Source organism: Labeo rohita, chromosome 8 (assembly GCF_022985175.1).
Source record: "Labeo rohita strain BAU-BD-2019 chromosome 8, IGBB_LRoh.1.0, whole genome shotgun sequence".
In the NCBI taxonomy this organism is placed as follows: domain Eukaryota; kingdom Metazoa; phylum Chordata; class Actinopteri; order Cypriniformes; family Cyprinidae; genus Labeo; species Labeo rohita.
The window spans coordinates 19,341,226-19,368,877 of NC_066876.1; the positions used below are offsets into that span (position 1 = coordinate 19,341,226).

Sequence of the window (27,652 nt, forward strand, 5' to 3'; positions counted from 1 at the left end):
ACTTTATTCAAGGTTCAAAGTCCATTAATGAAAACCAGATTTACAGTTAAAGTTAAGACAAAGTCACACGATTCACAAGGTTTAAATCATTGAGGGCAGGATTTACCTCTTAAACATGAACATGAAACATCTATTATACATTTTCTGTTTATTTTATGTCTGTTAACAACACTTGACTTTTGTTTGAGTCTCCTGGCGAACCGAGCTGCTCCAACATATACACAGATCACTGCTTATGTCTCTATAATGTGGTGTGGGTCTGACCACATTTTTATTTGCTGATCTTCCCTCTCTGTTTGTACTGTACTTTAAAGCCTTGAAATCCTTTTTTCTTAATTTATTTTTTATTTTTCCATCCTTCTGAATGAAGGCACTTCAGGGCGGGTGCTGCTTCTTGGCAGTCATGCATCTGTCCATGTGCAGGTTAAAAGAAGCTGCCGTTTCAGTCCAGTAATATAAAACACACCCTTTGTGCCTCAATCGTTCCGCAGAGAAACACATTTTTCTGTTGCATTTTGGGACTTTCGTTGATGAATTTAAATAGATCTCTCGAAACCTTAATGAGTGACGCCAGAGACAGAATTACACTCTATTCAAATTTTAAAAAGAAAGTAATACCATGTACAATTTTTACACTTAAAATGCAAGACAATATCAAAACAAAGCACAAAAACACAAGGAAAATAAATACCATGAAAGATAAATAAGGCAATACATTTCAGTACGGATGAAAAAGTGCCATCAACACTGAAGTCTTTTTAAACAAAGAACATTTTAAGATGCTCCCTAACTTTGGAAGATTTGTCTTTTAATCAACAGAGGATAATTTGGGGACACTCCCTTGCCTTAAAAGATTTGTCAGTCCTCAAATAATTAATTAGCTTTTAATATTAAAGTAAACACTTCTTCTTGACCACACCTATTCTAGATCATTCTTAATATGCTTAGCAACAGTCCTTCACATGATTCAGATATTAGCTTTGTTCCAAAACCTACTGAGCTGCCTCAGTGCCTACACAGACAGCATTTAACTTGTCACTGAACACTGAAGAGATTTGAAACACTCTACAGCTCTGGACAACACATGAATATTCATGTACTAGCCCAGTCACGTTTGGGTAAAAGACACATTTTTTTTTTCTGACCACATTACTGGGGTCACTTTAACCCGCGGACATGAAAAACAACCCACGGTAACAGTGCGGTAAAAGCACGGAATTGGCAACACTTGCAGTAAGAGCACCATGGCTTGTCAGACATAGCAACAGTAACTAAGGAGAAAGGGTCTATGCGAAGGGTCAATTAAATTTTCAGTTAGCATTTCATAGCACACATGAAATATTTGGTAAAATGTTACAAAATGGTAAAAAAAAAAAAGTCTCACGCTCACTAAGGCTGCAATTATTCGACCTAAGAAATATGGTAAAATTAATAAATAAATATTTAAATATTTTATTAATGTAATTTTTTCACGTGATGGCAAAGCTGAGCCTTCAGCTAGTCTTCAGTGTCACATGATCCTTCAGAAATCATTTTAATATGCTGATTTGCTGCTCAGATAACATTTCTTATTACTGTCCATTTTAAAAACACTTGTGCTAATTAATACTTTTGTCACAGTTTGAAGAAATAAAGACTTTTTTTTTTTATCTCACAGATGTGACTTTTTTTCTCAGAATTGTGCGTTTATATACATAAACACGCAATTCTGACTTTGTAACACGCAATTGAAAATTGTGAGATATAAACTCGAAGTTCTAAGAACATATCAGTCTTTTTTTCACAATTCTGTATTGTTAAAGGCGGTATATAAATAAAGGTGACTTGACTTGACTTGACTTTTTCCCCTCAAAATTGGACTTTACGTTGGCACCGATAGCCTTGTGGGCAGCGCGCCGACGTACAGTTCCATTGCGCTCAGGGCGTCTTGTGTTTTGAATCCCGACTCGAGGACCTTTCCCGATCCCACCCCCACTCTCTCTCTCACTTCACTTCCTGTCAATTCTGATCTGTCCTATCACAATAAAGGCAAAAAATACCAAAAATAGACCTTAAAAAAAAAATAAAAAAATGGACTTTATAACTCGCAATTGCTGATATCTCACAACTCTGAGAAAAAAGTCTGAATTGTGAGATAAAAACTCGCATTTGCAAAAAAAAACGTCAGAATTGCGAATAAGGCAGAATCTCACAATTCTGAATATTTCTCATAACTGTGAGTTTATATCACGCAATTCGGAGAAAAAAAGTCAGAATTGTTATTTATATCTCGCAATTCTGACTTTATAACTCATAATTGCGAGTTTATATCAAGTAATTCTGACTTTATAAGTTGTAATTGTGAGTTTATATCACAATCCTGAGAAAAAAGTCAAAATTGTGAGATATAAACTCGCTTTTGCGAGAAAAACAGTTAGAATTGCGAATGGCGAAAAAGGCAGAATCTGACTTTATTTCCCACAATTGTTAGTTTATATCTCGCAATTCTGACTTTAGAACTCAAAATTTTGAGTTTATATTATGTAATTCTGACTTTAGAACTTGCAATTGCGAGCTTATATCACAATTCTGAGAAAAAACATTTGCGAATTGTGAAAAAGGCAGAATCTCATTAAATAAACCAGACTTTATTTCCAGCAACTGTGAGTTTATATCACACAATTCTAAGAAAAAAGTCTGAATCGTTAGTTTATATCTCACAATTACGGGAAAAAAAGTCTCAACTGAGATATAAAAACGTGCAATTCTGCCTTTTTCTCGCAAGAATCTTGCATGTATTTTTTGAGCTTGATGCTTGAAAATGCTGTTGCATGTAGGCAGCTCATTAGGTTTTGGAACAAAGCAAATGTCTGTTAATATGATGTATACATGAATGTACTGAGTATATACTGTATATTGCATGTTTTGTTGTATTCTTTTGTTTTGAGCAGCTTTGTAAACACCTGTGATTGTTTTTTATGCGCTCCTCGGCAGCCTCTGTGCTGAACCCTGCATTCGGCTTCGATTCTTCCGCCCCCTTCCTTTCTCCTTCTCTCCCCCTCCTCTGTGCCTGTGGTGGTCTGCTCTCTTTCTGTTCTGTTTGTTACGTTTGTGATTCCCTGATTCCTTGTCGTTGTGACGCTGACTGAGTTCTTTGCAGTGTCGCTCCAGTTTGCTGTGGTTGATCAGTGCCATCACATCTTGGTACCATGGCTGGGCGGTGACAAGGGTGGGGTGCAAGGCGGAGCTCCACACAATTAAACGAACAGTAACGGCCGTCCAGCGGAATCCATGCTCTTCTAGTTGACAATGGTAAACGCCGCCATGATTGAGCTCAGCCCGGGGAATGAGGATGCCCCTGTCAATGACAACCAGCTGCTCCCCAGATGTGACCTGAACGACAGAAGGTTCAGAATTCAGATTTATTTATCTTAATATTTGATCATGTTTTTAGGGTGCATGCATGAGTGTGTGTATACCTTATGTTGCTCCAAGCTGTTTTCGCCTATGTCTTTAAACCAGGTGACTGTGGCATGGTGAGATTTAGGTAGACACTCCAGGTAGGTGCTGTTACCCACGGCAACAACTTGTGTCTTCTCCTCTGCCTCCACCTGAAGACCAGCTGAATAACATTGAGTAGAATAAGTACAATGAAATAAAGAACTAAATTAAATGAAAGAATTAGGGCTTTTAAATTACATTTTAAATGAATAATCTTATAATAATAAATAACAACAATTATTATTACAATTTTAATTAATTGTTGGACTACGTGCACATGCACACAGCATTACTTACATAATAATAATAATAATGTTATTATTATTGTTATTATTATTATTATTATTATTACAGTTAATTAATTGTTGGCCTATGTGCACATGGCATTTCTCACATATCGTTATTATTATTATTTATTTATTTTTTCATTCATTATTTGTAGGTCTATGTGGACATACACATGGCATTTCATGCATAATAATATTTTATTATTTTTTATTATAAGTTATAAAATTATAAATATAAATATTTCTTATTATTTTATATAATAATAGTTATTATTATCTTTAAATTATTTTTATTGAATTTATTGTGCACATACACATGGTATCTCTTGCATATTATTATTATTATTATTTTGATTTTTATTGGCTTTACTGTGCACATGGAATTTCTCACATATTATTACTTTTTAATGAATTATTTGCCAATTAGGTTTATGTGGACATATACAAGGCATTTCACACACAATATTACTATTTTTATTATCAATTCTAAAATTATAAATAATATTTTTATAATTATTTTTTATATAATAATAATAATTATTATCATTATTTCGATTTGTATTGAATTTATTGTACATGCACATGGCATTTCTCACATATTATTATTATTTTTATTATGAAGTATTTGTAGGTCTATGTGGACATACACACGGCATTTCACACATAATATTAATATTTTACTTTTTTTATCAATTATACAATTATAAATAATATTATTTTATTATTTTTCTTATCAATTATAAAATTATAAATAGTATTTACTATTATATCAATTATAAAATTATAAATTATATTTATTTTTTATATAATAATAATAATAAAATTAATTATTATTATTATTTTGCTTTTTGTTGAAATGCACATGGCATTTCTCACATATTATTATTATTATTTTACATATATATTTTTTTATGTATTATTTGTAGGTCTATGTGGACATTTTTATTATCAGTTATAAAATTATAAATAATATTTATTATTTTATATGATGATGATGTTGATGATAATAATAATAATAATAACAATAATAATAATAATAATAATAATTATTATTATTATTATTATTATTTTGCTTTTTGTTTAATTTATTGTGCACATACACATGGCATTTCTCACATATTATTATTATTATTATTATTATTATTATTATTATTAGCAGCAGCAGTAGTATTTGTTTTTTTTAAATTAATTACATACAATTAATTACAATAATTACACATGGCATTTCACACATAATATTAATATTGATTTTTTTATCAATTAAAAATTTATTAAAATATATATATATTTATTAGTAATATTTTTATATTATAATTATTATTTTTTTATTATTAAATTTTTTATTAAATGTATTCTGCACATACACATGGCATTTTACGGCACGGGCACTGCATTTTTAAGAATTAATCACTTTACATTAACCCTTTAACTGTCACTCCCTATCTTCAACATAGACAGGAAAATGCACTATTCAAAGTTACATTTTTATAATTCATGAACGAAAACATTTTGTAATATGATTTTGATGTACAATTTCCATGGTAATGCAATGTCTGATTTTTAAATGGTTTTCAAAGGATGAATTTTGAGATTTTAAGTTTTCAGTTGCTATATAATTTCTCTTAATCTATTACTTTTCCCACATAATTTGTAACACAAAACAGTGGTAAAATATCTTTTATAATATGGTAATATGGTAAACGTAAGCGTCCCACAGAGGGGATGCTGACAGTTAAAGGGTAAAATTTGTAAGTGTTTTTCCAAGGGCTCAGATGGTGAAAGTTTATTTAACCTTTCAGTTTTCACCTAGATTTAATGTCCAATGAATGGAATCATACAAACACATATAAATAAACATAAAAATGACAGTGTTGTTACAAAGCAGGATGTTTAGCAATTGTCTCTCTTACCTCCCTGTCTGACACACTGGTTCAGCGGGTTGCCGTCATCGTTAACCTGGCGAATGTTTCTTCTGCAGACAGGGAGGAATGTTTAAGATCAGATTTATTTCAGATATCCCTAACACCAACGCTTTCCGGTTTCAGTGTACAAGGAAACTGATGATGTAATGGGTTCTATCAAACAAGCAGCTCATAAAGGTTTAAGATATGTCACCTGCGTGCATTCGGCATGTAAGGGCTGCAAGAGTGGCCGTCCCAGGTGCAGTATGGGTCTCTAGCAAGACAGCATTCAGCGCAGGCTTGGCCATACAAATCGCAGTGGAACAGACCAAGTTGAACCACACCCTCTGCTGAACCAGCAAACAGCCACTGCTGGAGACAACACACACACACATGATATGGGCTGTGATCCTGTTTATTGCTTTTTTTTCAGCAAGCAGGAAAGAGGAGCCAAAAACACAAACATCTAAACCACATTCTCAAAAAGAGAGCTCCAGAATTACAGAGCTCTTTCCATCCCATATCTTCAGGTTTCAGTGAGTGTTTCATGGAAAAAAAGTGTGAAAAATCACAGTTTCATATTAAATATCTTCCACCCTCTCACGTTGCCATGGCGACAAGATGGGAAGGTTTATAAAAGTGTGTCGGTGTATCTTACATGTATATTCATGTATGTTTGCATGTGTGTGCTTCCATTAATAAACACGCTACCTTTTTCTTGGACAGCGTCATGGCAGTGATTGGTGACTTGTTCTGTTGAGCGACAGGAGACGAGCAGTTAATGTTTACAGTTCAAAAGGTCATCCCAAATAAATCTGAAATGTTAGGGATAGTTCACCCAAAACGAAAACTGTCAAGTCATTTCAAACCCGTAAGACCTTCTTCCGTTCATCTTAAGATATTTTTGATGAAATCTAAATTTCATGGCTTCATGACCCCGCAAAACTACCGCATTCAAGGGCCAGAAAGTAGTAATGACACTGATAAAATAGTCCATGTGACATCAGTGTTTCAACCTTAAAGGAGAATCCACCTTCAAAACAAAGATTCACATATAATGTACTCACCCCCTTGTCATCCAAGATGTTCATGTCTTTCTTTCTTCAGTCGTAAGGAGTTATGTTTTTTGAGGAAAACATTTCAGCAGTTTTCTCCATATAATGGACTGATATGATGTGGCTTCAAATGATCCCAAATGCGGTTGTAAACGATACCAGCCAAGAAAGAAGGGTCTTATCTAGCGTACAATCGTAAATTATTCTCATAAAAAAAAATACAATTTAAATACTTTTTAATGTCAAAAGCTTGTCTTGTCTTACTCTGCCTGGACTGTTTTTGTTCCGGTTCATGACAGTTAGGGTATGTCGAAAATCTCCCATCTCATGTTCTCCCTCAACTTCAAAATCGTCTTATATCGCTGTTTTACCTTTTTTGTTAAGGGTGTTTGATCTTCTTTGCATGTTCACTTTGCAAAGACTGCGTCGGTACTTCTGCAGCAATGTAGGATGATTTTTAAATGATTTTGAATGAATGAGTTTTTCGACATACTCTAACTGTCTTGAGTCAGAATACACAGAGTTCAGGCAGAGCAAGGCAAGATTAAAAAGTATTCAAATTGTATTTTTTAATGAATTTTTGGGTGAACTTTCCCTTTAAAGCGGCAAAAGTTTTACCTTAAAAACCTGCAGCTGTTCTAGAGTGATCTCCTGATTCTCTCCGTTGGCTTTAGGGAGGTGAATCGCTTTCAGAACAAGGCCAGAATCTGAATAAACACATAAAATACATGCAATATTTACATGTCAGTCAAAAAATCAGTAAATCTACAGTTTACTTTAGTAGTACACACCTGTGCCAATGAACAGCACATCATATTGTCCATCCACCGCCTCCACTCTGTCCACAAGAAGGCGGGTCAATTTATAAGGCACGCCCACTCTGATGAGCAAAGGATGACCTCCAAGAGGATGAACGACTTCCTGCATTAAAGGATGTGTGCGGCTGAAGAAGATGACTTCATCAGGATATTCTCTTGTTGATTTGAACCCTCCATATGTGCTGCTGGGACACTGAAGATTGACAGGAAGTTCAGTGTTACGGTTCAAAAATACTAATTTACATCATTTTAAAATACACTTTTTTATACTGTACTTTATACTTCTGCAATGCCTAAGTTCACCTATCTGATTTAATTTTTTTGTGTGTATTTTTATTTTATTTAGACAAAACAGATTAGAATTTCAAAGGTATAGTTCACCCAAAAATGAAAATTCTGTTATTAATTACTAACCCTCATGCCGTTCCAAACCCATAAGACCTTCATTCATCTTCATAACACAAATTAAGATATTTTTTATTAAATCTGAGAGCTTTTTGACCCTGCGTAGACAGCAATGCAATTACATTGTTCAAGGCCGAGAAAGGTAGTAAAGACATAAATAGTCCATAGTTAAAATAGTCCATGTGACATCAGTAGTTCAACTATAAATTTATGAAGATACAAAAATACTTTTTGTGCGCAAAGAAGATAAAAATTAATATAGCTGCAAGCAGCGATGACAGGCTCAAGCCGTCAACGCAATCGCCACCCTGGTGCCATCAGGAAAACGGTGCACAGCGGGCACATGGATTTGCAGTAACGCTCTGGCTGTCTGGTTTTGAGGATAAGGCCTATTAACAATTGACCTAGAGAGTCCAGAGAATCGTACTGCAGTGTTTTTTTTCCAGATTGAGTGAAAAACCTAAGACTAGTTTGCACTCATTTACCAAACAGTTTGACTGACAGCAGTGGTTCTAGAGACAAAGCTGTCTGAAATGAGGCCATAAGTCAAATAGGCCCCGAGTTTCATTCTGATCTGCCTCCATTAACCTTGCCTTATAGGTGCTAAACCTTCATCGTCCACTGGCGGCCATGTTTTTTTGAGATATGCAAATGTCCTTCCTTACAGACACTTGTGGCAATTTGGACAGTGATTTTCATGCTGATAGGACAATGGGTTGCGCAGATATAGCCATTTTTATGTATTCCCCCTTTATAGCATCACCAAGTGGCCAAGCTCTGCAATTTTTGTCCTGTGACCTCAGATTGAACTCTTACATAAGTGTTCTGAGTTTGGCAGAAATATCTCATTCCGTTCAGGAGTTAAAGGTATCTTACTAAATGTGATCCTGCCCCATTCAAACGTTTTGGCGTCGCTTTGCAAACGTCAGTTGAAAGTTCAACTCTTTAAAAAAAAAAATTATTGATATTCACTCTCCAGATAATCTCTCTGCACTAGTCTGGTTCCGATCAGAAAAACCTAGGACTAGTTTGCAAAAGTAGGTTTTTAAAAAAATCCAAAATAGCTGAAAATTTCAGTTTAACATGGAGATTACAACAAGGTTTCAGTGCTGCGTGCTTGAAAGCTCTCGGATTTCATCAAAAATATCTTAATTTGCGTTCCGAAGATGAACAAGGGTCTTACAGGTTTGGAACGACAAACCGTTATTAAAGACAGAATTTTCATTTTTGGGTGAACTGCCACTTTAATATTGACTATAACATAAAAATAAAAATTGACTTCTTATATTTGAACACTCACTGTGCCAGGTCTGGGATAGGGAACTCTGCCTGTATACTCCGTCCACTTGTACTGTTGACCTTCCCTATGAAGGAAATTCCCTTTAAAAGCTCTAATAATGTCCTGCATGCGGTAAACGCACACAGCGGATCCATTCAAGACATTGCTGTGGAGAAAGGAAAAAGCACAAAAATAGAAACATGAATTAATAATTCATAGAAAGAGACAGACAGATAGCAGACAGCATCAGCTAGCAATGTATGGGAATCAATCACAACATATCAGAGCAACAGAACTAATCTAATTCAGTTCTCAAACATGTTTTTGACCAGACATAAATCCAATTAAAACCACGCTCTGGTGGCACAAATGAAAGTGGCACTTCAGTTCGACCATGAAACCAGATGGCAGTAAGGCACCGAATCCTCAGTGAGGGTTAAAATGTCATCTGATCTGAACTGAATTGAATCTGGGTCTGCTGTGAAAGGTACAGTCTTTACAAGTCTCTGAGAGATTTAACACACTCGGTGGAACAGCTCAGCAGAGAGCAATAACACTGTCACTCTTTCCATACAGTTTTTTTTAAATCCATACTTCATTGTGCACTCCACCCTATGCAATCCTCTCCAAAACCTTGGGCAGACACACACACACACACACACACATTTTCATAAAGAAAGATGAAGGAATATGCTATTTGAGATGGCTGATGTAAAATTGGTTCAACTTCTAATGTGTTTTAAAGATCATGGGTGCATCATTAATGTCTTCTTACAGCAGCTGGAAAGTATGACTCAGTGATACTGCAATTTTATCCACACCCTTAACCACATGTGCACACACACACACACACACAGGGTTGTCATGCTGTGCATGTTGCTCTTTTTAAAATTAAAAAGACCAGGGGCCGTCAAGCTCCAAAAACGACAAAACAGCATCATAAATGTACCATTACAGTAGTGAACTTGACTCCTGAAGCCATACAATAGCTCTGTTGCCCAGAACAGACTAAAATGTCCCTCTGTTAATCACTGAATATCATAATATATATATACTTAAAATAGGCATATTCAAGTTTAGTAATTCGTGATTGGTTGCAAGTCACATGTGAGCCAATGAACAGAACACAAAAACAGAAACAAACAAAAAGCTTAGATGATCCATATTTGAATATACATGACTGTTCAAAACTTTGGGGTCTGTAAAATATTTTTTTAATGATTTTAGTCAATTATTACAATTTCATTACTATATATATATATATATATATATCTATATATATATCAGAGGTCGCATTAACCGAATATTCTCCGTCATTGACAGAATTTTTTTTATCAGTGACAGAAAAATCTTTAAGCCCGTCCGTCATTTTGACAGATTACACTTAGGGTGATCTATCCCACCCCTGTCCAGTTTGTGGCGAGTGTGCTCCAGTCTGGCAGCAAAGCAGGGGATACAGAACAAAAACGAAACTATCACAAATGTTTTCCTATGATTACGCACAGGCGAGTAAACAGAAGTTACAAGGATCTATCACGCAACATTAAAGAATGCCAAAATGGTATTTATTGCTTGAATTTCATAAGGAAATTGACAGAATTTAAAATCTGAGACTTTGTTTCATATAGTCTGTTGCTATGTATTGGAAGGAAGACGCATTATGTACTGTCCATTCATCAATTGAAAACAGCATAGACCAAGAGATTGATTATGATTTAAGAATCGATATTAGTTCATTAAAATGAGAATCGAGAAATCGATTTTTTTTTAACCAGCCCTAGCGTATTTTGTTGTTTTCAAACACTGCACTGTCGTGCTGTAGGTTCATGATTAAACAAAAATGTAAACAAAATAAAAGCAATTAAATTTGTTATTATAATTAAAATATGAAATATAAAATGACGGGTAATAACAGATTATGACGAAATTTTTACGACCCTGTCCTATATATATATATATATATATATCTCAGAGGTTGCACTAGACTTCAACATTGTCCGTCATTTTGATTATATATATATAATTTTATTTATTTATTTTTCATTGTAAAAATGTTAACATTACTCCAGTCTTCAGTGTCATATGATCCTTAAGAAATCATTCTCATATGCTGATTAGCTGTTACTCTTTCTTACAAAAAAATATTTCAAAGCTATTTTGAAAACTTTTTTTTTAATTTGAAAGCTTCTAAATTTATTATTCAAATTTATCAAAGCATTACAGCTTAAACTTCTTTCCTTCTTCTCAGACAAATCTTTCAAATAATTAATATTGCACATAAGTCATAGGGACTTAATTAATGGTGTTTTTTGTCATTTTTGGAGCTTGACTGTCCCTAGCCACCATTTAGTTTATTTATTTATTTAATTTTATGAAAAACTGAAGCTAAACATTTCTTCTTGTGTTTTTGTAAAGAAAGTCATACGAGTTTGTAAATGATGAAATATATATTTTTTTTATATCTGCTCTTAGCAGAGATTTTAGTCTCCAATGTTTCATTTTGTAATACTCACCTGGTAGTGGTGAAGAGCCCATAGATGAGGGGATTCTTTTTGTCCTTTCCATGCTGAATGAAAATATCCTCTACAGAAAAACAGAAAACAGGTTTCGAATATAAAACATGCTTTATGTGTGCTCCAGTCAATGCTAATGTGCATTGTGTGTGTGGTCTCTGTTTTGCTCTCAAGGCTGTATAAACTCATGAAAAGAATATTTACCTGGTCACACTCTCTTTCTCATACAAACAAACGTGTGTAATGCAGCATTTCTGTGGTTACACAACACACACTCACACACACACACACACACACACACACACACACCTATATCTTCACAATAAACTTGTGTGCTGTTGGGGGTACGCTAGTTCATTTCTGCATTCTCGCATTCCAGCCATGTCAGATATGATCAAGCGCCTTATCAAATCAAACACACAGACGTTAAGAAGATGGTGGTTCTCAACTGGTTTTGCTTAGGACTCAAATTTTACATTGGACAATAAATGACGACCCAAAACAACAACAACAACAACAAAATAATTATAAAAGTAAACAGAAATGTAACATGTAAATGACCATGAACTTCATATGCCCTATGTGTGAGGTCAGTGTTAATTAAGAAATTAATTTAGATATTTAGACACATTAAATAGGTCAAAAAGAATTCTATTTCATATAAACACTGTTCTTTTGAACTTTGTTTATAAAAGAATCCTAAAAAAGTGTCACAGTTTTAAAAAATATTGAACAGCACAACTGTTTTCAACATTGATAATTGTTTTTAACATTGATAATAAGAAGTGCTACTTGAGCACCAAAACAGCATATTAGAATGATTTCTGAAAGATCTTGTACTGTATTTTCGATCAAATGAAATTTCTTTCTTTAAAAACACTGACCCCAATCAAAAATACAGTTGAGTTTGATCAAACACACAGCTCCTGTCGACAATAAAAGACATGGGGCACAACCCACCAGTTGGAAACCGCAGTGTTAAACATTCACGCTACCGTGGACACGCTTTTGAAACATGAGGTAGATTTACTGACTCTCGTAAACTGTTAAAAACTGAGAACATAAACTAGATCAGTACTATAAAATGGCTGAAGCCTTTATTACACACCGCTCTGGGCTAAAACCGCACACGTAAACACAGACGCTCAGTTTTCCCCTGATATTTAAAACACAAACAAACAGAATCCCTTTAATTAAGCATTCACACTCCCTCTTTCCCACTCAATCCCATTACTATCCCACATTTCTGTCCCACCCCTCCTCCTTCTCTTTCAGACCCCCCTATTCTCTGGCTCTTTTGCTCTTTCACTTTTGCGGGAATGCTATAGTTGTGTCAATTTCATCCAACAAAAGCTTTTGTTCTCCTTGAGAGCAGATAGTTTTGTCTGCCCTGCACTTGTTGACACTTCTCTATCCTGCCCCTATCCATCCTTATCCCTCCTAACCTCAGACTCTCCTGCTCTCTGCTGTCCTCCCTCATCCCCATCCCGAGTTAGCCAGTAGATTATGTGGAAACAGGATGGGGGTGCCACCGCAGACGTGAAAATGCACACACACAGATACTGGCGGCCTTCAAAACATTCAGCAGACCACCAAAACAAATGGCACATGAACTTGTGCACTCATTTTAAGATAAATTTATCATCATCTGGATCAATAATGCAAAACATTCAGGGTGAATTCAAGAAAATTAGGTCACTCTCACTGTGCCTTTATATTAATCAGAACTGCATTTTAATCACAATCCAAACAAGCACGTAGCACAAGTATTTTTTGATGGAAATTAGATTGTATAATTTCAAAATTGAATGTTCTGACCTTATCTTTGTGATATTATGCTACATTAAACATATCTGAACGAAACAAAGACAGCAATGAATGAGATGCAAATTCACTCTCTGACAGCAGGTGGCGCTTATGCAACAGTGGTAATACAGCGGTTCCTTTATTGCTGCTGTAAACAAAGCAGCGCTGCATTTTTAAATACTACATTAACATGTATTATATGGAGGTTAGATGAAAAGACAATAGCATCTAAACCCTAAGATATATTCATATAAACCCCTCAACCCCTTTGCGTTCATCTTCAGCGTCTCTGGCTTCTGTTAACAGCCGTTTACAGTTGATTTATTTGTCCTGTTAAAGAATTAGTTGTGTGTTATTGTTCTAAAAGTCTTCCAACCATTAGTCAGAAGAGTATGCAGTTAACAGGGATCTTCTCTCAATTAACGATGCTGTGTATGTTGCTTAGGCCCCTGTACTGGTATGCAAGTTTTTAAAGGAGACCTTTTATGCCCCCTTTTTACAACATGTAATACCTCAGGTGTCCCCAGAATGTGCCTGTTAAGTTTCAACTTATGATTTATCATATTTTGAAAATGCCTATTTTGAGTAGCATGTCTCTTTAAATGCAAATTCGCCCCCTTTGCCAGAATAGAGCTGCGCCTTTACTGCTCGCACCTCAGATACTCTGCCAAAAAACATCTGTTTAGTTTTGATGACCATGTCTATGATGCTGAAATCATGCGTTTTAAAGCCATATCAGTTTAAACTTCTGATATACGGTTTTCTGAGCGCACACATCCGGCACAAAGCGGCTGTCACACAGCATGTGAGTACTAAACTAAGTTCTTTAGAAAAGAACTTATGAAAGCGCAGTGCGGTGCAATGCAGCGCCATGGATGGAAACTTATATATTACAACCATACATCAAAAGCACAGCTAAAATGGCAGACAGCGTGTATGGCATCATGTGGGTGAGCGGTTTGCTGATGTCAAAGTTGTGGATCGAGTGGCCCATGGTGGCGGTGGGGTTATGGTATGGGCAGGCGCATGTTTCGGACAACGAACACAGATGCATTTTATTGATGACATTTTGAATGCACAGAGATACCGTGACAAGATCCTGAGGCCCATTTTTGTGCCATTCATCCACGACCATCACCTCGTTTTGCAGCATAATAATGCACAGGCCCATGTTGCAAGGATCTGTACACAATTCCTGGAAGCTGAAAACATTGCAGTTCTTGCATGGCCAGCATACTCACCAGACACGTCACCCATTGAGCATGTTTGGGATTGGCGCATACGACAACATGTTCCGGTTTCTGTCAATATCCAGTAACTTTGCACAGCCATTAAAGAGGAGTGGATCAACATTCCACAGGCCACAATCAACAACCTGATCAACTCCATGCGAAGGAGATGTGTTGCACTGCGTGAGGCAAATGGTGGTCACACCAGATACTGTCTGGTTTTGGTTTTAAAATAGTTTTAAAATCCATATACAAATTTTTATGGTTTTAAAATCTATATACAAATGATCAGATCAGCTTCAAAACTAGAGCTACAAAACCAGCATCACCTTCACACACACAAACACAGACATTATCTAAACTTATTTACACCAGACTGTGACGCATTCTGGAGTACTGTCAATCTTGCATAACAAAACACATGCCAGTCAATTTTTTCTTTACAGACGTATGCTTCATCTGTTCCATATTTTACAATAACATACAATTTTAACTCTACTCTTCCAGCAACCTGGTACTTCTCAACCCGATGTCTGACTCGGTTTATGCACGTTTCTTTATACAATCTATAAACTAATCCTGATTATCATTCGCTGACTGCGGTGTGGTCTGGCCCATCATAACTATGGCAACATGAGGGTCCCTGATACAGGGGGAGATTATAGGAGATGTGGTGGTTTAGGGGCCATGGAGCACAATGTAAACAAGACAGAGAAGAGAATACTTATATATAACGAGCATACGTCAAAAGCACAGTTAAGATGAGACGCATATTAGCATTACAGCATATTTACATTATATAATCATCAGAACATTTTTACAGTCAAAAGTAAACATTAACGTGTAAACCAATCAGAGCAAAGCAGTTTTGCATGTCCCAAACACTTTGTTAGGCCAAGAAATAATCACATTCACAGGTGTCTAACATGTGAACATAACTGGACATGCATGTAACAGTTACGTAAACTCAGCTGCCTAAAGACTGCCATGCCGCTGGACAATGAATAGTTCTGTTCAGAGCCGCTTGCAGATTTGATCAAGTTGCAATCAGTTATGAAAGCCATTCTTGATTTCTATTTGGGTGGAATAGTTTAGGGGACATGTTATCATCTTGAATATTTCAATCTGTGTGCATTGTAATGTGTGTATCTTGTAGATATAACATATAAGTAAGAGACTACAGTTAAACTTCAGTCAGAACGAAGATTCAAGAATTGTTTATTCTATTCGAGGACTTTGTTTACACAGACTGACTGATAAGAAACCGGTTTCTGTCTGAGTCTGTGTGTGGTGTGTGTGTGTGTGTGTCAACTGATAAACTTCGTTCCATAAATCAAGGAAGTTTGACATGAGACACACGCACACACACAGTATCAACAGTATAAATTATATTCTAAAAAATATACAAGGTTATCTCACAATCTTATTTAATTTGAGAGATTTGCTTAAACTTTGATTAGGAAATAATCAAGTGGGAGTGAAATGTTTTTATATGTGGCATTCATCTGCAGGTGTGTGTATTACTCACGGAGTTTGTCAAAGTGTGTGTGTATGCCGTCAGGTCCTGGTACTGAGCAAACAATACGAGCTTTCTGAAAGGTGCTCCATTTATTAACCAAACTACGCTGACCACCAATATCATTCTGAAAAAGAGAGAAAAAAAGATAAACACACTGATATAGTATCAGTTATATATCAGTTCATAGTTATATATCAATATCAGTTTTATTCTAAGATGAGATATATATATATATATATATATACAGTAGTCAACAGTATTGTTTTAGTTTTAGGACAGCTTTGCTGAAAAGTTTTGATCCACTTCAAATGTTGACTATTGTTTACACTACCAAAGTTTTTGAACAGTAATATTCTTTATGTTTTTTTTTTTTTTTTAAAGAAGTGTCGTCTCCTTACCAAGCCTGCATTTATTTGATCCAAAGCACAGCAAGAAAAAAAAATATATATTTTACTATTTAAAATAACAGTTTTCTTTTTGAATGCATTTTAAAATGTAATTTATTCCTGTGATTTCAAAGCTGTATTTTTAGCATCATTACTCCAGTCACATGAGCCTTCAGAAATCATTCTAATATTCTGATTTGCTGCTCAAAAAACATTTATTATTATGTTAAAAACATAAGAATTTTTTGAGAAGAATTTTTTCAGGTTTCTTCGATGAACAGAAAGCTCAGAAGAGCAGAATGTTACAAAAGCATTTACTTCAGACAAATGCTGATCTTTAGATCTTTCTATTCTTCAGAGAATCCTGAAAATATGTCCTCAACTGTTTTAAATATTGATAATAATAATAATAATAATAAATGTTTTTTAAACAGCAAATCAGCATATTAGTATGATTTCTGACGGATCATGTGACACTGAAGACTGGAGTAATGATGCTGAAAATTTAGCTTTGATCACAGGAATAAATTACATTTGAAAATATATTCAAATAGAAAGCAGTTATTTTAAATAGCAAAAATATTTCACAATATTACTGCTTTTGCTGTATTTTTGGATCAAATAAATGCAGTCTTGGTGAGCAGAAGAGACTTTTTTTAAAAAAAAACATTAAAAATCTTATTGTATTGCATGTTAATACTATATATTTTGGACATCTGCTCTGCTAATACCATGTTTTTGGAAATATACCATGCTAATACCATTATTTTTAGACATGTACCAGGTTAATACTGTGCTTTTGGGCATGTTTTGTGATGTAGATGTAAATAACCTGGTACATAAATATGGTCATAATTTATTTTCAATTACATATATGAAAGTACCAAGGCACTACCATCTGATTCCATCACTTGACCATGGTACTACTACAGTACAGTAAGTTTATAAATTTTTTTCGCAATATCAGAATAACAGAAATCTACCATACAGAAATGTAAAGAAAATAATGATTTGGATCTTCTGTTTGGAAAACCTTTTATTTCGCTAAAAATTAAGCTTACTTTAATTACTTAATAAAGTAATGTGTTGTTTTATTTTGGTTTATATTTGTATGTAACACTTTTTACTGTAATAAAGATTTGGTACATTTTACTAATATAAGATTTATATTTTATTTCTGTTTAGATCTGTATGTAACCCTTTATTATTATTATTATTATTATTTTAATTAAAAAATTAAGTATTTCTTATATAATTCTATTATAATTTCACATGACCATGACAGAAATCCACCTGAGGAACATTCAGAGACATATCACCCAGCACATCCTATCAGATTAAGGCGGGCATACAGGTACAAGAGCCACACAAGTGCGGTTAGGCACGTAGGAACACACTATGAAGATACCTTGCAGACGCGGGCGACTCTAGAATAGAGGACCTTCCCAGCAGCACCTTCCACCTCCTGAGCGCGCTCAGTGAAGAACACGTAGACCTTATCATCCTCCTCATTATCACTCTCTGACATCGCTGCAACGTGTACAAAATCAGCGCCTGGACAGAGAGCGAGAGACGAAAATACAGCTAACTAACACATCTGTTATTGTGTAAACAACTTTTTTTGTTTAACTGCTAGAGCACAGCGCATCCTTAATTGCTGTGAACAACCTGGTGTGCGTGTATTTTTGTAAGTGTGAGTGTAAGCGTCAGTGCTAGCTGAGGTGTATGTGTGGTTGTGCATGCACATATATCACCTTGCAGCCATGTAGAGTCATATTGTTCGGTGCGAATCACATGTCGCTCCCCCAGACTCCGAATAAAAGCAGTATCATGACTTAGAAAGTCAGACGAAATGCCAGCGTACAGCTCTCCGTCTGAACAAACAAGCACAAAGATTGAGATCAGAGTTACTCTGGTAAACAGATAAACTACACACAAACTATAAACATGCTGTCTTACCTATGATGGCGGTAGCTGTTCTCTGGTGAGGGTCATAAGGACATTTTCCCTTCCCTGATTCAGTATCTTCATACTGCAGCATTTGTTCCTCGGCCTGAAATATAATACATTGTATGGGTCAAAATTACAGATTTTTCTTTTATGCCAAAAATCATTACGATAATAAGTAAATATCTTGTTCCATGAAGATATTTTGTAAATTTCCTACCATAAATATATTAAAACTTAATTTTTGATTAGTAATATGCATTGCTAAGAACTTCATTTGGACAACTTTAAAGGCAGTTTTCTCAATATTTAGATTTTTTTGCACCCTCAGATTTCAGATTTTTAAACAGTTGTATCTCGACCAAATATTGTCCTATCCTAACAAACAATACATTAATGGAAAGCTTATTTATTCATAAAAGCTTATATATTATGTTGTTATGTATTTTCTCAATTTGAAAAAACTGACCCTTATGAATGGTTTTATGGTCCAGGGTCACATCTGTAATTACAATAAAATATTTGTTTTCTTTTCATTATACGTTTATTTTCATTAAAAATCTAACTTTGTAAATTTTTTAAAATACTATTTAATTTTATTCTGTTTGGATAGAATAAACCCTTTTTTAGTGTAATTTTAATAATTAAGAATATTTTTAATGTTTTGATTTCTTTATTTGTTTAGATATGTATGAGAAGCACTTTTCATTATTTGATTATTTTTTATTTTATTAGAAATTTATTTATTATAAACATAATCGTCACAAAATTCCTGAATCTGACATTTCCTGTTCTATCACCTGAGGACACACACTACATGACGAAATGCACAGCATACTATAAGTACACAAACACAAAAGGAAGAGTTTATGTGAGAGGGGTGCATGCTGGGAAATGTAGTCCTTTACCCTGAGGAAGAGTTTGGTGGGGATGAAGGCACAGCGAGGGTTGAACGCTCCTGTCCCACAGGCGTAAAGATGTGTTTGGTTATACAGCTCTAACACACGCAGGAAGTTAGCACAGTCCGTCTGTGATGTAAAAAGGAAACTAGCAGAGTGAGGACTAAATTGATTTGGTTTGTGATTAAAGGAGTTTACTTACAGAAGAAAAATGTACAGATAATTTACTCACCCCCTTGTCATCCAAGATATTCATGTCTTTCTTTCTTCAGTCGTTAAAAAATCATGTTTTTTGAGGATTTCTCTCCATATAATGGACTTCTATGGTGCCCCTGAGTTTGATGAGCAAGATGAGCATTTGAAGTTAAAAAGAATATAAATTGTAATTTCTTTTTAGAAAATAACCGATTGATTTACTAGATCAGACCCTTCTTCCTCATCTGGGATCATTTAGAGCCTTTTGAAGTTGCATTTAAACTGCATTTTGGAAGTTCAAACTCGTGGGCACCATAGAAATCCATTATATGGAGAGAAATCTTCAAAAAACAAAAGAAAGACATGAACATCTTGGATGACAAGAGGGTGAGTAAATTATCTGTACATTTCTCTTCTGGAAGTAAACTTCTCCTTTAAGCAGTTCAAGAAAAGCTGTCTAAATAGGCCGCATTTCATAAAATCATGTTTTACCTGCAGGTTTTTTCCAGCCATGATACAGTTCTGGATCTGATCTGAACTTGCAGGCCAATATATCTGAAATACAGCCCACACGCAGACAGATATGAATCCAATGTGGTTCACAAGTGTACATAAGTTCTCCTTTTAGTCATATTAAATGTTGTTGCATATGCTGATTATATCATGTATCATGTGAGGAATTACAGTTGAATGCCACCCTGGTATTACTCAGATGAAATCATTATGAATACACACTAAGTTATGTAGACAACCAGGGATGGGCTCTCACACACACACACACTCTTACACTCAAAGGCCTATTCATAAAACAAGTTTATCTTAAAACCAATCACACATAAATTGTGTTTTTCAATTTCAATATGAATGGGAAATTTTTTTTTAGCCTGGAACCTAGACTAAAATAATCTCTATAAAGTTCTTGTTATCTACTACCTTCAAGTTGCTTTCTTCCAGACAATGACAGTGAATGGTGACCAGGGACTGTCTAGCTCATAGAAATCATAGGCCCATAATTGCGATATAATAGTTTTGGGTGAAAAACAAGTTGTTTATGGTGATTTTTGACATTTTCTGAGCTTGACAGCTCATGGCCAACATTTGCTTTCATTGTATGCAAAAGAGCAGCATTAACATATTGTGAATTTTAATTTTTGGGTGAATATATGTGAGCATGTGTGATTGGGTGTGTACATACCTTGCGGGGGGTTTGAGTAATATCATCCAGGCTGGTGGACAGCAGATGGTCTTTCATACCGATGTAAAGACGACGACCATCTTCATCCGGCAGCAGAGAGTTCAGATCCCCAGCAGGCACAGAAAGAGACATAAGCCTGCCGCTCCGCACCAGCTCTAAGAGGGAGAGAGAAAGTGAATACATTATTTCATACATTTCTGTTATGAGTAAAGACCCTCCAGGCTGAGTTCTGCATATATGCGGCATTGCTGTTTTCCATCATGAATCCTTTATTTCTGACAGACCAATAAAGAAAATCCAATTCAGCTTTATTGTTTTTATGGAAAAGGAAAAAAAAAAAGTTCTTCCTAGCATTTCTAAAGAATATTTTTTCAGTTTTTCCAATATAATTACAATGAATGAGGCTTTTAAGATCTAAAATGACAAAAATTAGCATATCACAAAATGGTCTGCAACTCGTGATATATATCCCAAGTCTTATGAAGTCATATGATAGCTATGTTTGAGGAACAGGCTGAATTTCAATTCAGTAGAATTATTCGTTATTCAGCAGAAATAATTGAAAACTCATTGGCTCAATGATGCAGTTTCATGGAAGACTATCAGTAAATAAAGACTTGAATTTTACATCTCTGTCTCGCACAGCGCTATCATATGACTTGAAATATAGTGCATCATTCAGATGCACTCTTTCACTTTTGAACCCTTTGTAAAACCTTAAAACTCCAGAAGCAACCAGTAGAAAGCCAAGCCACAGGTTTGGAACAACATGAGGGTGAGTAAATTATGATAGAAAGTTTATTTATGTGAGTGAACTACTTCTTTAAATACATTTAACGCTGTCCGCCAGAGTAACATTGTATTCTGTACTTTTCCTAAACACAATGAACTCATATAAACTCGTATGTGGACCAGACAGACTCACCTTTGGGCAGAATAACCTGTTCAAAAATGTGAACAGCTGATGAGACAGACAGAGAGATAAAATAACGCATGAGATGAATCGAATAGCCAAAAGGATTGAGAACATGCACTGAGATTCATAGTAAATGAATTAATTACAGCGAAAGTGCAGCAGATAGTATTGTAATACACCAAAAATCCAGTCACACATTATCAAAAATGCACACATATCATGTTGGTTGTTCTATAGGTTGCGCGTTTATCACTCCTTTAAAATATTCTCTTACTCACCCACACACACTAAACAATTTCAGCTGTCACGAGGGACATGCACACAATCTGTCACAGCCTGAAACGTCACACACACATTCCTGGCTTTTTCTAAGTGACACCATTGCTCCCTTTTTTGGGGGCAGTTGCTGTGGCAACTAGGGTGTGTATGTGTGAGTGTGTGCTAAAATCACTCAAACGGATTATGGGCTGGTATCCCACCTGTCTGGAGTGTGTTTAACAGGAAGTGAGGGAGTTTTCATGACTAGGTGGTCTAGAATCTGGTAGCCCCAGACTGTAATCAGTTTGACTCATGACCTTTTTAGCCATAAACTAAATAAGACAAACAGTGAGAGATTCTGATGGTCTTACACAATTAGTACAACTAAATACAACTGTCATTTTTTCTTCTTACACACACACGAGAGCAAAGTGAGCCACAAACCCTTCTGTCCATCATTCAATGACCAGCTGAAGGTATATTTAGCCACATACAGACCTAGTGCTGTATATTTAACCACACACAAGCTGTGAGTGTGTATCTGAACATTAGATTACCTCAGTCATGAGAGACACTGAAGGGGAATTACTCGATTAGTGCAAATATGTGGCGTGTGATACAGCTAAGAAACATTAGCTGTACATATACACACCCTAGCAACAACGCATAGGTTCAAAATGGTACAAATATTGCTTTTACGACTATTCACAATCTTCATTTTACGAATACCGATATCGATTAAAACCCCAAGAGTGATCCTTTACTTTATGCCTATTTCAGTGTCTGCGTGGCAGTGTAACGTCACAGCACTAACTGTCCTGTAGGTGTCAGTGAATGTTTTCTGAAAAAAAAATAAAATTTAAGGTTACCTGAGTTGTGAATGTGAGTTTCCGGTCTGTATTCAGTGTGATAAAAAAAAAACTGATTGCGAAATCGCAGACTGCCCTGGTGAAAAACCCAGCATATGCTGGTAGGTATGTTTTGATGCTGGGATGCTGGTTAGGTAGGTTTTGATGCTGGTTTAAGCTGGTCCTTTGCTGTTTTATGCTGGTCCTTTGCTGGTTCATGCTGGTCCTTCACCAGCAACATGACCAGCAAAAACCAGCAAAGGACCAGCTTAAACCGAAATTAGTGCAGTTCGATTCATGAACACGAACAATATGACTCTTTTGAGTCGGTTCTTTTAATGAATTATTACCAGGTACTTGTTTGAATCAATCTTAAACACTGTCTTGCAGTGTTGTTGTTAACTAACTAAAACGATCACTTTCCATTAACTGACATAAAGCTGAAATAAAACTATTAGATTAACTTATTTACTTCTTAAATTTGACATGTAGCCTTTCGTATCCAACTTATTCCTCAACGCATTCCTTATTCCTATGGGCGAGACTTCCGGTTTATTAGCAGTAAACGGTAAAACTGTTTGCACTACAAACCATTGTGTTCATAATTAAGATGATACATTAAAATAATATGGTTAGACACACCAGTTTGCAATATCAAGCAGCAAAACAGGCTTTTGTAGAGCTAAAAATAGCTGGACGCAGATGACACCAGAAGCCAGACATACAAAATTTATAAATGACCACGCAGCTCTTATGGGAAATATAAGGTGGATAATTAAAATAAATTAGTCTAGTACTAAAATTACTAAAATTAAAACTGAAAGTTTAATAAACCAAAACTATAAAAACCAAAAGCTAATAAAAATGACACATTTTCCCTGCTGAAAAAAAACAAAAAAAAACAAAAAAAAAAAAAAAACAGCTAAGACCAGCCAACTTTAAGTTCCAGTTTAAACTGGAAGTAGCTGGTTTTAGCAGGTCTCCCAGCCTGATCGGCTAAGAATGAGGCCGAAACCCCTCTAAAACCAGCCTGCTGACCAGCTAAGACCAGGCTGGATGACCAGCTAAAACCAGCCAACCAGCTTAGGCTGGTTTTAGTTTTTTTTAGCAGGGAACTAAATTGCTAGAAGAAAAACTGAAAATATAAAAATAATTCAAAATATGGATAAATACTAAAATAGTATATAGATGGCTAATACTATTATAACAATACTTTTCTGTATACAGTATTCTACAGCATTCACAGAGAAAGATTCTTTTCACAAATAACCAAAATGAGCATTAACTGAATATACTGAAATACTTAACTGAATCAAAATTGAATCAAGAGCTTGTGAATTAATTGGAACTAAATCGAAACGAGCATCAAATCGAGAGCTTGTGAATCGTAAGTGAATTGTGAAATTTGATTCAAAAGTCTGTTCATAAGCACACACCTCTCCTACCACAAGTGTGGATGGAAGTATTTTAGGGTGTGTTTCCTTGGGCACAACTATTCCCATAGTGCTACTGGCAGACATGAACAAAATACACACTTCCTGTGCAAATTGAGTTACCAGCTATTACTGCTTAATCCACCAGTTGGCATGTTCATATGTGTGTGGCAGAAATGTTAACAGGTGTGTCTATAAGTCTGCGACAGGGGGAACCAAGGCCCAGAGCTCATGCATAAACACACATGACAGCTAAAATAAACTGGGCGAACACACACTGCTGTGTCCTGGAATTTCTCAACTCTTTGTCAGTCATGACCTATGACCTGGGCTTAATACGAGTATACATCATAATTATAGCACTCAAACACACACTCACCAGGGCTTAGAGTGCCTAATTGATTGATGCTCTTATTAGTTACAATCACACCTACCAAAGGCCAATCAACTGCAAAGTGACCAATCAAAACAGACCAGCTGGAAAATGCATTTTATAGATCTGCCAAACAAATGACTGGATATATGATTTCACTTGTATTAGCAGCACAAAATTCTCAATGTGTGTGTTTGTGTGTGCTACTCAAGAGCTGTCATTTATCATCTCATCAGGGAAATCAAGCCAGAATGAGCTGGATAGTAATCAACCACCAGCCGTTCCCTTACACAAACACACACTTATGCTCTACCCTTTGGGAGTCTCTGTGAATGAAAGGCTAATTGGGTAATTAAGAGATCCAAGTAAACACAACACACACATTCATACAGATGTACACGGATTAATTAAGAAATGTATTACCCCTCAAACTTTCTAAACACAAACATTTCACACATAACACACACGTTTTTTCGCACATTCACTCTCAGTTGTTCCTGATTTGCAGAATGGTGTGACGGACCAACGGCTGTATCTGCAGGGTTTTCTAGGTCATGGAGAAACACATAACCAGTTTCTGTCAATATCACACATGATGTCGAACCACAGCTAATTACAGATGGCATTAGGGTAATTGGGTTAAAAAGAGAGAGTGTTTGTGCATGGAGCAAAGAAAGACTGAAAATGTGTGTGATTGTGAGTCCACAAGGATAGTAGAACCTAAAATCATCTACATTGTTGCAGGAAATATAGCTTAATAAACATAAAATAGCTTAATAAACATACTAAATCAGCCATATTAGTTGCACTGAATGTAAATAATGTGAATAAACCGAACAAAACTCACATATTTTGCTGATTTTTGCCACTGAAAATGGTCAATTGTCATGATTTGGGCTGTACTAATCGGTCGGACCAGGAAAAACATTTGGAGTACTACAGAGTGCCAAAAATTATAACAAATCAAGGAGAAGAGTGCAAAAAAACATCTGAGGAACAAAAGGCATTTGTGGTTGGCCAAACTGAACCAGGATTTCCAGGGCAAGAATCTTTTGTTCTTATCATCTCTGGTCAGGCAGGTAAAATACTAGGCTAATATCTGAATTAATACTGCTCGTACGAATCTCTACCACTTTAGTTTGTCAAAATATTGCATCCTTTCCTGCTTACTATGTCCTTCTCTCTATGGTTTAACATCCTCCACACATTTTTCTCCGTGGTTTAGACAACATAAATTAGCAGAACAACATATTCAGTAGCACATTAACTGTGAAATCCATGCTGTTGCTTAAATTCGAGTATCGCCAGTATGGCCACGCATCCGGGTAACTGACCAAATTGTGACGTTAGTGCAAACCCTCTATAGAAGTCAATGGAAAGTCATTTGTTTCACCTGCGTGTTGCACTATAAACTATGCAGACCAACAGAACATTAAATAATTATGGTAATGTGGTTCTGCATAGTGCATGTTTTGAATGAATCAAGTTTTCTAAATTATTTAAAATTATATTGTATTTTTTTTAAATAATAAGAATAATAATACAACCCAAAATCATTTACATTGTGGGAGGAAAATGTCTTAATAAACAATAATTTCTGAATTCAAATGTTAAATGCATAAAGGTTATGATTAAAACACCAATATCTCAACAGAAAAGTCCACTGAAAGTCAGTTGCCTCACCTGAGTGTTGGAAGTGCAGTCGTGGTTGTGATGGTCTCCATGCGTCCGTTAAAGGTGCCGCCAGTAAAACTAAGCAGAAGAGAGCCAGCATCCTCCTCATGGCTGTCTGACACACACTATGCGACTCTAGCACAGAGTAAACACACTCTCTCTCTCTCTCTCTGCGTGCTCTGCTCAGAAATATCACACACACAAATAGTGTCTACCTGATGTCAGCATCACACACCTCTGCATACGTGTGTGTTTGTGTGTGTGCAGTGTAATATAATCCTGCTCAGGTCAGTGTTGCAGCAAAATCCTCTGTTGGTCTGTCTTCTGTGTATACAATATTGCCGGCTGAATTTCTCTTCTTCTGCTCCGTTCACTCTGTTATTGTCTTGCCCTCTGCATCTCTCTGCATCTTTTAACTCTTTATGATCTCTCTCTTTCCTTTCAGTCGTCTCTTATCATTCACTCCTTTCTTTGAAACACTCCCCTGCTGGGAAGGAGGGAACTGTCCCAATTGTGCCCACCCCTCTCTCGCTCTCTCCTTCTTTTTATCCATCTCTCCCTCCCTCCCTCTCTGTGTATATCTTTTTTTTTAAAGAATAAGACAGCTGCTGAATGAGACTCTCTCTTAGGATTCATTTGCTTAATGGCTGTTGAAATCTCATGTTGGTTTTTTCTCTTTTCATCTCTCACCCTCACTGTCTTGATTATGCACACACACACACACACTCAACACACTCCAATTAAATCCAACATCATAATTGGTAGTAGAATCAGGTCACATAAACAATTAACAAAAAGATCGAAAGAATAAGAAAATAAGCACACACAAACACAGACTCATGCATGCACACACACTCATACTGGTTTCCATTTTTTGAGGGGACATTCCATAGGCATAATGGGTTTTATACTATACGAACTGTATTTTCTATCCCCTTACCCTAACCCAACACTTAAACTTACACCTTACACTAAACTTTCTGCTATTTTAGATTTTCAGAATACTTCATTCTGTATGATTTATAAGCTTGTTTCCTCATGTGTCCCCACAAGGTCAAAATGTACTGGTATTAATATCCTTATGGAGTCATAACGTAGTGAATACCAGTATGTGCACACACACACACTTAAGGATCATAGTTTGTCATTGTATGAAAATATCCCTGCGATCATCAGACATGCAACTGTGTGGATTTGACGCCCTCTAGCGACAAACGAGGATTGCTGTTTAATACA

At 35.7% G+C, this 27,652-nt stretch overlaps 1 protein-coding gene across 2 annotated transcripts; it reads right to left on the reverse strand.

The window, feature by feature from the left end:
• Positions 1–979: 979 nt before the first annotated feature.
• On the reverse strand, positions 980–26,913 carry sema3h (sema domain, immunoglobulin domain (Ig), short basic domain, secreted, (semaphorin) 3H). 2 transcript variants are annotated; one of them, XM_051117973.1, is made up of 17 exons: positions 26,426–26,913; positions 20,915–21,069; positions 20,212–20,274; positions 19,534–19,653; positions 18,638–18,731; positions 18,433–18,552; positions 18,087–18,232; positions 16,302–16,416; positions 11,739–11,808; positions 9,247–9,391; positions 7,515–7,734; positions 7,342–7,430; positions 6,380–6,421; positions 5,883–6,037; positions 5,678–5,739; positions 3,459–3,601; positions 980–3,372 (listed from the first exon to the last, which is right to left on the reverse strand). In XM_051117973.1, the coding sequence occupies exons 1-17, from the start codon at positions 26,523–26,525 to the stop codon at positions 2,956–2,958; spliced, it is 2,256 nt and encodes a 751-aa protein (XP_050973930.1). In that variant the 5' UTR covers positions 26,526–26,913; the 3' UTR covers positions 980–2,955. The 2 variants fall into 2 exon arrangements, with proteins under 2 accessions (XP_050973930.1, XP_050973929.1); XM_051117972.1 differs by having other exon boundaries at positions 5,883–6,040.
• Between the last annotated feature and the right edge of the window lie 739 nt (positions 26,914–27,652).

Coding starts and splice junctions, on each gene's coding strand:
- sema3h (XM_051117972.1), bottom strand. CDS start 26,525: ATGAGGAGGATGCTGGCTCTCTTCTGCTTAGTTTTACTGGCGGCACCT. Junction 6,422..7,341: donor AACAGCTGCAGGTTTTTAAG/GTAAAACTTTTG, acceptor GTCGCTCAACAG/AACAAGTCACCAATCACTGC. Junction 6,041..6,379: donor TGACGCTGTCCAAGAAAAAG/GTAGCGTGTTTA, acceptor TGTTGTCTCCAG/CAGTGGCTGTTTGCTGGTTC.